An 11,317-nucleotide genomic window follows, 5' to 3' on the forward strand; every position below is an offset into this window, starting at 1 on the left:
AGCAGAATTTATAAAGGGAACCAGGAGATGTAGTGTATTTGGATTTGCAGAAGGCATCCGATAATGTGCCACAGAAATGATTATTGCACAAGAGAGGAACTCACGGTATTGGGCGTCATATATTAGCATGAACTGAGGATTTGTTAACGCACAGTAGACAGAGAGTGGGGATTAATGGGTCTTTTTCAAGTTGGAAAGACGTAAGTAGTGGAGGGCAGCAAGGATCAGTCCTAAGGTCTCAATTATTCACTATTTGTATTAATGACTTGGAGGAGGGGTCAGAGTGTAATACATCCAAATTTGCTGATGATACAAAAACAGGTGGGAGGGCATCTTGTGATGCAGACATAAGGAATTTGCAAGGGGATATAGTTAGGTAGAGTGAGTGGGCAAAAACTTGGCAGATGCTTTAGAAAGCTTTCCAGAACATACTCGAGGAACTCCTTCCCCTTTCTGACCTCTACACTACTGCTCCTCCAGTCTACATTCGGATAATTAAAGTCTTCCTTGATAACTACTCCATAATCCCTGCATCTCTCTGTAAAACAGACACAACAAATATCTTTTCATGAACACTTTTATTCAACGACACGTTGAATTCACACTTGTGTATTCCATAGTGCCTGTATTAAGGGTTCCCTAAAATTGCCTAGTGCTCCTGCACGGTGCTACCCCAGTGGCTGCAGAATGGTTGGTGTAAGGCTGCTGACTTTCACTGAGGGAGGTTGTAGATGGTCTTGCATGACTCCCTCGAGCAGCTCTGGGTCTTGACGTCTCGCATTCGGACGACATTAGTTCCCCATGGTCAGCAGCAGCCTGAGATGGTTTATGGGTATCAGCAAAAACACTGGGGGAGTATCAGTGAAGGAAGACAAATTCTGCCAGCCTAAGAGTGGACAGCAGGTTCGTGCTCCACGGAGCCACTGCCTGTCGCACGGAGCGATACCTCAGAAATCCGATTAATCCTCTGGATCTCTGAGTGCTGGACTGCGGTGAGAGCCTTAAAACCCCTTTGACAACTGAGATCCACTGCCATAATGGAAGCAGTAAGATCCTGCATGGCAGCAAGCATGGATCTTATGACCTCGGTCTGACATTCGACTGCAACACCGAGACGTTGAGTGTCTGCCGCCTGTGCTGCAGTGGAAACTGCGACAATGATCACCAGACGCTGTATCAAGGCTGGGTCCGCTAGTGCTGTCATGGACTTAGTGACAACTTCCACTAGGGAAAGAATGGGCTTCAAGCTCTGTGCAATGTCCTGTGCCCTGTTGGAGTCGGACTCCTCTAAGTTCCTAGACAGTGACAACAGACTGTCTGACAGGACTGTCAATGGACAAAGTATCTCAGTGGACATGTCTATCAGCATTTTCCTGTCTGTTGCCCCATTAAATTTCTCATCTTAAGTGAGCTGGCACATGCAATCACCACGTGCAGGTCCCGACTCTATTCCAGCCTCGACGGTACACGCAGTGTAAATATTTTAGCAGGTGGTTGTGAGTCCCGGACCTGCTAATGGATATTCACCATCAGTGCTGTACTGCTGCTCTCTCTTTCCCTCTCTCTCTCTGTCCCTGAGAGCTGCTGTGACTGGGAAGCTGGCAGTTTTAGGTTATTATTGGGAAGTATATCATCAGAAGGGGAGGATTGGGGTGAGGTTTTGGGGATTGGATGGAAAGCAGGAGATCCAGGTACCGCCAACTGCAGCTTGTACATCATATCAGACAGCAAGATGAGGGGGAGCTAGGAGTTAAGAGACGTCATAAGGAAAGAACGTTGCATCACCCTTGAAGCTACCAGCCAGCTTCACACACAGTTAGGATCCTGTTAAGCTTACAGTCACCCAGCTTACAGTGCGGGTCACCCTGGGCGGCATGTATAATTCATGGCAATGAGGAGGCAGCAGGAAGTTTTGTGTGTCACCAGGAACAGGCACGGGCAGATCATGAATCACAAACCCTCGGCCTGAAAAGAAGGACAAATCTGATTTTTCCTGTTTCTCACCTTTTTAATTGTTTTCCATTTTCTCTTTCACCCTGTCTCACACTCTCACCTTTTCAGTTTCGGTCTGGCTCATAGGATCAGAGACAATGCAGCATAGAAGGAGGCTATTCGGCCCATTGTGTCAGTGTTGTCGCTTGGAAATATTATCTAATCAATTCTGCTCCCCTGCTCTTTCCCCAGACTCCTGCATTTTTATCCTTTTCAAGTTTTTGCCAAATTCACTTTTGCAAGATATTTTTGAATCTGTTTCCACCATATAGCCTGACAATGAATTCCAAAGCGAATAGCTCACAGCGTAAGAAAATTTTCCTCATTTCCCCTCAGTTTCTTTGCCAATTAACATCAAACTGTGTCTTAATATTGCACTTTCTGACACTGGAAACCTCTTCACCTTAATTACACAATCAAGACTCTTCGTGATTTTGAATTTCTATATGTAATCTCCCTTTATCCTTCACTGCTCCACAGAGGACAAAGAATAAAACAACAGAAAATGTCGGAAATAGTACTGATGATAGGTCACATATCTGAAACAATAACTCTGTTTAAGTCACCACAGATGCTGCCAGAACTGCTGAGTATTTCCAGCACTTTCTGTTTTACCTTATGTATTTTCTGTGCGAATTAAAATTTTAGAAGATTGAAGCCATTGTTTTCAGTCCCCATTGCACACACCATTAACAGCTACCGACTTTATCCCTCTCCCTGACTACTGTGTGAGACTAAAGCAGACTGTTTGCAAACTTGGTGTCATATTTGACCCCAAGATGATCTTCCGACCACGTATATGCACTTTCACTAAAATGGCCTATCCCCACCTCAGTTACATCGCCTGACTTTGTTTCTCTCGCAGCTCCTCTGCTTAAAACCCTCATTCAAGTATTCGTTACCACCAAGACGTCTGCAGTACTGAAAGTGACCACCTCTCCTGGTGCTAGTGCCGATACTGATGAGCTGCCAGTTCTCTGATTGGCCAGCAGCTGTTGGAGGTGGGATCCTCATCTTGAAAGGGACTTGGATCCCAGCATAAGACATTTAGACAAAAAAAACGCACGATCGCTTTGGGGCGAGGTGGGGGTGGGTGGCACGAAAAGGCCGAGGTTCTGTTAACCCCGCCTGTCTGGCCCGCTGCTAAGAGCCACGCCTGCTACACATGTCCAGCCCCATATCACGGAAATAGCCTCCTGTCCCACAACACACTAACATACCTATGTTAATCCTATATTGGCCTCTTGTGCATCCCTGATTTTAATCTCGTCACCACTGGTGGTAGTACCTTCAGTTGTATGGGCCCTAAGCTCTGTAATACCATCTCCGCGCCTCTCCAGCTAACTTTATGTCTTTAAAACACTCCTTGAAGCATATTTCTTTGATCCAGCTTTTGGTCATCTTATCTACAATCTCCTTATGTAACTCGGTATCTTATTTTGTTATATAATGCGCCTATGAAACATCTTGGGACTTTTTACGACATTAAAGGTGCTAAAAAAAACAAAGAACAAAGATAATTACAGCACAGGAACAGGCCCTTCGGCCCTCCAAGTCTGCGCCGATCCAGATCCTCTCTCTAAACATGTCGCCTATTTTCTAAGGTTCTGTATCTCTTTTCTTCCTGCCCATTCATGTATCTGTCTAGATACATCTTAAAAGACTCCATCGTGCCCGCGTCTACCACCTCCGCTGGCAACGCGTTCCAGGTGCCCACCACCCTCTGCGTAAAGAACTTTCCACGCATATCCCCCCTAAACATTTCCCCTTTCACTTTGAACTCGTGTCCTCTAGTAATTGAAACCCCCACTCTGGGAAAAAGCCTCTTGATGTCCACCCTGTCTACACCTCTCATGATTTTGTACACCTCAATCAGGTCCCCCCTCAACCTCCGTCTTTCTAATGAAAATAATCCTAATCTACTCAACCTCTCTTCATAGCTAGCGCCCTCCATACCAGGCAACATCCAGGTGAACCTCCTCTGCACCCTCTCCAAAGCATCCACATCCTTTTGATAATGTGGCGACCAGAACTGTACGCAGTATTCCAAATGTGGCCGAACCAAAGTCCTATACAACTGTAACATGACCTGCCAACTCTTGTACTCAATGCCCCGTCCGATGAAGGAAAGCATGCCGTATGCCTTCTTGACCACTCTATTTACCTGCGTTGCCACCTTCAGGGAACAGTGGACCTGAACACCCAAATCTTTCTGGACATCAACTTTCCCCAGGACTTTTCCATTTACTGTGTAGTTCACTCTCGAATTGGATCTTCCAAAATGCATCACCTCGCAGTAGTGCTGTAGAAATACAATTTGTGGTTATTGTTTCTGCCCAGTCCATCACCCTGTTTGTGCCCTCATGAATTCTATTACTATCTTGCTCGCTCATCACTAGACTTCCACACTTCATGAGTTCTGAAAATTGCAACATTGTGAACTATAGCCTGCTCCCTCGGTATCCTGAGGCCCATGGATGGGCCCTGGCAGCAAAGATGATTCTCCCTGAAACACGCCCAAGCTAAGCGAGTACCATCACCCATTTTCCAAGGGTTACCACACTGGCACTGGCAATACCAGCCAACTCACCTGGGGTATGGGACTCCAAGGCTGCTCCTGTCCCAGGTCTGGTGTAATAGCAACAGTAGTCCCTGCTCCCTGGCTATCCCCTGCTGCAACACTTGATTTTCGTCGGGTCCGGGACTCTAACAATGGGCCTGGTCCCAGACCTGTTGTGTTACCGGCACTGGCTCCGGTCAGCTGACTGTGCATGGTGTCATCGCCAGACTTACCTATGTGTCTCGGGCACTATGGGTCAAGGGTGTAATACTGGCAGTTCCACTGCTCTCAGTGGCGTTGCCGATACTAGTGAGCAGCTGGCCATGATTGTTCAGCAGCTTTGGCAGATGGGATTCCCATCCTTTAAGGGATGTGGACCACGACACCAGGCAGTTAATTGCTGAAGAGCCACACGGAGTGTAGGCTCTGAATTTCTATGACAGGGTACGCTCATATTTTCTGCCCGCCGTCAGGAACCCCACTGGCTCCACTAAATTCAGCTCCCTGTCTCCAGCAGCAATTTCTGTCACTGGGAAGATAATTCACTGCATACTGAATACAACAACAAATTTGCAATTGTCATCCTAAACTCCTTGAAACTGCTGTTTTCACTCCCAACCTGGAGTAAAATATCCTGACAAATTCCCTTGTTTAGCTTTATCTTCGTGACGATCGAGATTATTTGTTTCATTGATTTTTCAGTCGACACATTCCCAATTATTGCTTTGAAATAATTGAATTCCGTGCTGCCCGCCACAGTTGAGGGAATCTCTCAGGCAGTCCAACATTTAATTTCCTGCTCAAGAGCGATGTGCAACAGACGTTGCAAATCTGAAATAAAAACCGAAAATGCTGGATATATTCATCAGGTCTGGCAGCACCTGTGGAGAGAGAAACACAGTTAATGTTTCAGGTCAATGACCCTTCATCAGAACTGGGAGAGAATAGAAATGGATCAGATTTTAAACCAGACAGGGACGTGAGGGAGGGGAAGGATTATGATTAACATTGATTTTAACATTTCAGTCTCATCCGGAACAGTTTCAGTTCCTGTATTCCATCCCCGTGTGTAATTTTCATTTAATCTCTCCTGCCTTCCACCCTATTACAACACTTCTCTTGTTCTTTCAGCTTCGATCATTTCAGTACATCACTGGATACAGGAACATACTTTAAATCTCAATAAGGCCTCAAGCAAACTGGTAACTTTGCTCCTAGACTGATGTATAATTTCTCTATTTATTCCCCTACCTTACAGTTAACTTGCTGACGATTGGGATCTTATCTCGGGGAAAATGCGGGCTCTCCAAATGTGTCACTCGCTACCTGGTAGCCTTGGCAGCGGCGGATCTACTGGTCATTTTCCTGGATGTGATATTGAGACACATTCCCATTGTTTATCCGGAACAGTTTCAGTTCCTGTATTCCATCCCCGTGTGTAATATTCACGCCATCCTGCTTTACGCAGCCACAGACTGTCCTGTCTGGTTCACCGTCACTTTCACCTTTGATCGATTTGTGGCGATTTGTTGCCAGAAGCTGAAAAGGAAATATTGCAGCGAGAAAACGGCGGCTGTGGTTCTGGGAACAGTGATTGTGCTGAGCTGTTTAAAGAACATCTTCTGGTATTTTATGTTCACAGGTCGGTATTTGCTGTGGAACATCCCATGGTTCTGTGATGCAGCAGAGCATGCTCGGAATTCTCGTATCTGGGGAACAATCGAGTTCCTCCATTACATTCTAACACCGTTTGTCCCATTTATGGTGATTCTACTGCTCAATGCTGTCACCGTCAGACACATTTTAGTGAGCAGTAGAGGACGCAGGAGACTCCGGGATCATAGCAGTGGGGAGAGACGCAAAGACCCAGAGATGGATAGCCGAAGAAAATCCATCATTTTACTGTTAATTATCTCGGCAAATTTCATTCTGTTATGGGCAGTGTTAATGGTGTTTTCGATATGGAGCCGGATGTGGTATTTAGGTTATCAGTCTATATTTCTACCGGCGTTTCTGCGGGAATTGGGCTTCATGCTACAGCTGCTGAGCTGCTGCACAAACACTGCGTTTTATGTCGTGACCCAGACTCAGTTCAGAGTGCAGTTGAAGAATGTGCTGAAATATCCCTTTACTCCAATTTTTAAATTCATTCAATGTTGTGATGAGCGCATGAGATAGAGACAGACCCGTTGTCGGTTCGAGAGAGAAATACAGGGTGTGCGTGAGAGAGAATCGGGCAGGGAGTGGGTGAGAGAGAGAGACAGACAGGGAGCGTGTGCGAAAGAGACAGACAGAGAGTTTGTGAGAGAGACCGTTTGGGAATGTGTGTGAGAGAGAGAGACAGACAGGGATGCAGTGTGAGGGAGAAAGACAAGGTGTGTGTGTGAGAGAGACAGACAGGGAGTGTAGGTGAGCGAGACAGTCGGGGAGTGTGTGAGAAATAGACAGCCAGGAAGTGAGTTTGAAGGAGAAAGACAGGGTGTGTGTGAGAAAGAGATAGTCAGACAGGGAGTAGTGTGAGAGTGACAGAGAGGGAGTAACTGTGAATAAGAAAGACAGGGTGTGTCTGTGAGAGAGACAGACAGAGACACTAGGTGAGGGAGACAGACAGTGAGTGTTTGTGTGTGAGAGAGAGACAGACAGGGAGTGTGTGTGAGAGGCAGAGACAGACAGGGAGAGTGTGAGAGAGACAGATAGGAAGTGTGTGAGAGAGGGAAACAGACAGGGAGTGCGTGAGAGACTGATAGTGAGAGTGTGGGAGAGACAGACAGGGACTGTGCGTGTGAGAGTGAGGTACAGTGTGTGTGAGAGAGACTGACATGTTTTGTGTGTGAGAGAGAGGCTGTGAGGCAGTGTGTGTGAGAGACAGACAGGGTGTGTGTGTGACAGATGCAGACAGGCAGTAATTGAGACAGAGGCAGGCAGGCATTGTATGTGGGAGAGACAGAGGTTGTGTGTGTGTGTGATAGAGGCAGTCAGGCCGTGAGTGAGAGACAGACAGTACACGTGAGAGATTTAGGCAAGGAGTGTGTGTGACTGAGGCAGAGGTGTGTGTGAGAGAGAGACAGACAGGGTGTGTGTGTGACAGATGCAGACAGGCAGTAATTGAGACAGAGGCAGACAGGCATTGTATGTGGGAGAGACAGAGGTTGTGTGTGTGTGTGTGATAGAGGCAGTCAGGCCGTGCGTGAGAGACAGACAGTACATGTGAGAGATTTAGGCAAGGAGTGTGTGTGACTGAGGCAGAGGTGTGTGTGAGAGAGAGACAGACAGGCAGTGTGTTTAAGAAAACAGGCAGGTCGTGTTTATGAGCGCGACAGGCATGGAGTGTGGGACACACAGGGATTGTCTGTGAGAGAGAAAAGGAGGAAGTCTGCGCAAGTAAGGCAGACAAGGAGTGTATTTGAGATGCAGACAGGAAGGGTGCATGAGAGACAGTCAGCGATTTAGTATGAGAGATACGGACACACAGTACGTGCGCCAGAGAGAGCGACAGGGTGTGTGTGTGTGTGTGTGTGTGTGTGTGTGTGTGTGTGTGTGTGTGTGTGTGTGTGTGTGTGTGTGTGTGTGTGTGTGTGTGTGTGTGTGTGTGTGTGTGCCAGACAAAGCATGAGATAGAGAGAAAACAGGGACTGGGCTAGAGAGGGAGACAGAGAGGGACTGAGGGAGATGAGAACATGGAGTGAGAGAGTGACTGGGAATGGGAGAGAGAGAGACAGGGATTTTAAATGAGAGAGAGAGGGAGTGTAGAGAAATGTAGGTAAACAGGGAGTTAGATGGGGCGGAGTGTGAGAGAGACTGAGACAGAGAGAGAATGAAAGACAAAGAGAGTGACAGGAGTGAGGGAACGAGACAGAGCGGGACCAGTCGTGGGAAGGGGAGACACGGAGTCGAGAGAGTGAGTGTTTGAGACAGGCAAGGAGTGACAGAGAAAGAGATGGGATTGAGGGACTGATAAAAGGAGTGGCAGAAAGTGAGAGACAGACATGAAGTGTGAGATATAAAGGGAAACGGAGTGGTGGCACAGTGGTGCAGTGGCTGGCACCACAGCCTCATAGCTCCACGAACCCGCGTTCGATTTTCGGTAATGTCTGTGTGGAGTTTGCAAGTTCTGCCTGTGGCCCCGTGGGCTTTCGCCAGGTGCTCCGGTTCCCTCCCACAGCCAAAGACTTGCAAAGGTTGAAAGGAAAATTGGCCAACTGAAATTGCTCCTAGTGTAGGTAGGAAATGTGAGATTACTGCAGGGTCAGTATAAATGGGTGGTTGCTGGTCGGCACTGGCTCAGTGGACCAAAGGGCCTGTATCAGTGTTGCATCTCGAAACAAATAAAAATGAGAGTCAGAGGGAAATAAACAGTAATAGAGTGAGAGGGGAGTCGAATACTGAGAGATAGGGACAAAGAGATCGTGACAGGGATTGGGAGAAACAAACAGACAGATTGTCTGTGGGTCGGTCACACAGACAGTGTAAGAGAGAATTACAGGGAGTTGGCGACTAAAAGTGATGCTTAATATTCTCAGCCCTCACGATCCGCTGACCACTCGGAGAAGTGGACGCTGTTGAGGCTCCAGAGCTGCTGGCCTTCTGATCTAACAGCAGCGGGAACATGCTCTGTGCCCTTCATTGGACAGGGAGCTCAGAGCGGAAATTTAGGAAGCTATGTACCGGTAATGTTGTTCTACCAATCTCATTGCTGGGTAGAGCAGTCTCAGGTTCCCCCCATGTGGTCCTGACATCAGGTTTCTGAAACCGCAAGAAGATCCAATGCAGAAGTGCAGACATGGAGAAAGGGAACGACAGACGGAACATACTGCGTTTAATATTAAGTATGAGCTGTATGTGGAATTGACCAGTGTCACTGGTTCATTTCCCAGTCCCGGTGTGGGGTCTGTGAATGGAATCAGATATTTGAAAATTGCAGTAATATTTCCGACAAGGATTTGGAGTTAAAGATATCAAATCAATAAAACAGATCTCCTGATCATAATAATAAAAGCAAAATACTGCGGATGCTGGAAATCTGAAATAACAACAAGAAATGCTGGAAATACTCAGCAGGTCTGGCAGCATCTGTGGAGAAAGAAGCAGAGATAACGTTTCAGGTCAGTGACCCTTCTTCAGAACGAGCAAATATTCGAAATGTAAAAGGTTAGAAGCAAGTAAGGCGGGGGTGGACAAGAGATAACAAAGGTGAAGGTGTAAATAGGAAAAGGTCACAGAAAAGCTGACCAGAAGGTCGGTGAGCAAAGGCAAACAATATGTTAATGGTGTGTTGAAAGACAAAGCATTAGTACAGATCGGGTGTTGACAGACTGAAAATTGAACAGCCGCAAGTGCAAACATGAAAAAACAGTGGGCAAGCAAAATGAACAAACTAGGATGAAATAATAGAAACACGAAAAAATATTTGAAAAAGGAAAAAGAAAATGTAACTGAAAATAAAAGTAAAATGGAGCCTGTCATCTTCTGAAATTGTTCAACTCAATGTTCAGTCCGGCAGGCTGTAGTGTGCTTAATCAATAAATGAGATGCTGTTCCTCGAGCTTGCGTTGATGTTCACTGGAACCTGCAGAAATCCCAGGACAGAGATGCGAGCATGAGAGCATGGGGGAGTGTTGAATTGGCAAGCAACCAGAAGCTCAGGGTCCAGCTTGCGGACTGAGCGGAGGTGTTCCGCAAAGCGTTCACCTAGTTTGCGTTTTTTTAAATTCATTCATGGGATGTGGGCGTCACTGGTTATGCCAGCATTTATTGCCCATCCCTAATTGCCCTTGAGAACGTGGTGGTGAGCTACCTTCTTGAACCGCTGCAGTCCATTTGGCGTAGGTAGACCCACATTGCTGTTACAAAGGGAGTACCTGGCTTTTGACCCAGCGATATTGAAGTTCCAAGTCAGGATGGTGTGTGTCTTGGAGGGGAACTTACAGGTGGGGATCTTACCATGTATTTGCTGCCCTTGTCCTTTCTAGCTGGTAGAGGTCGCGGGTTTGGAAGGTGCTGTCTAAGGAGCCTTGGTGCATTGCTGCAGTGCATCTTGTAGATGGTACACACTGCTGCCACTGTGCGTCGGTGGTGGAGGGAGCGAATGTTTGGAGATGGTGTGCCAATCAAGCGGGCTGCTTTGTCCTGGATGGTGTCGAGCTTCGATTGGGTTGTTGGAGCTGCACCCATCCAGGCAAGTGGAGAGTATTCCATCACACTCCTGACTTGTGCTTTGCAGATGGTGGACAGGCTTTGGCGAGTCAGGAGGTGAGTTACTCGCCTCGGGATTCCTGGCCTCTAAACTGTTGTTGTAGCCACGGTATTTATATGGCTACACCAGTTCAGTTTCTGGTCAATGGTAGCCCCTAGGATGTTGATAGTGCGGGATTCAGCGATGGTAATGCCGTTGAATGTCACGTTGAGATGGTTAGATTCTCTCTTGTTGGAGATGGTCATTGCCTGGCACTTGTGTGGCGCGAATGTTTCTTGCCACTTAACAGCCCAAGCCTGAATATCGTCCAGGCCTTGCTGCATTTCTACACGGACTGCTTCAGTATCTGAGGAGTCACGAATGGTGCTGAACATTGTGCAATCATCAGCGAACATCCCCACTTCTGACCTTATGATTGAAGGAAGGTAATTGATGAAGCAGCTGAAGATGGTCGGGCCGAGGACACTACCCTGAGGAACTCCTGCATTGATGTCATGGAGCTCAGATGATTGACCTCCAACAACCACAACCATCTTCCTTTGTGCTCGGTATGACTCCAGCCAGCGGAGGGT

General features: G+C 47.1%; 1 protein-coding gene across 1 annotated transcript; it reads left to right on the forward strand.

The window, feature by feature from the left end:
- Window positions 1-4,803: 4,803 nt before the first annotated feature.
- LOC137360145 (probable G-protein coupled receptor 139) lies at window positions 4,804-6,730 on the forward strand. Its single transcript, XM_068025693.1, has 2 exons — window positions 4,804-4,861; window positions 5,811-6,730. The coding sequence occupies exons 1-2, from the start codon at window positions 4,804-4,806 to the stop codon at window positions 6,728-6,730; spliced, it is 978 nt and encodes a 325-aa protein (XP_067881794.1).
- Window positions 6,731-11,317: the final 4,587 nt, after the last annotated feature.

The sequence above is a fragment of the Heterodontus francisci genome, unplaced genomic scaffold, assembly GCF_036365525.1.
Source record: "Heterodontus francisci isolate sHetFra1 unplaced genomic scaffold, sHetFra1.hap1 HAP1_SCAFFOLD_216, whole genome shotgun sequence".
Taxonomy (NCBI): domain Eukaryota; kingdom Metazoa; phylum Chordata; class Chondrichthyes; order Heterodontiformes; family Heterodontidae; genus Heterodontus; species Heterodontus francisci.

Coding starts and splice junctions, on each gene's coding strand:
- LOC137360145 (XM_068025693.1), top strand. CDS start 4,804: ATGGGTCAAGGGTGTAATACTGGCAGTTCCACTGCTCTCAGTGGCGTT. Junction 4,862..5,810: donor CAGTGGCGTTGCCGATACTA/GTGAGCAGCTGG, acceptor CCTACCTTACAG/TTAACTTGCTGACGATTGGG.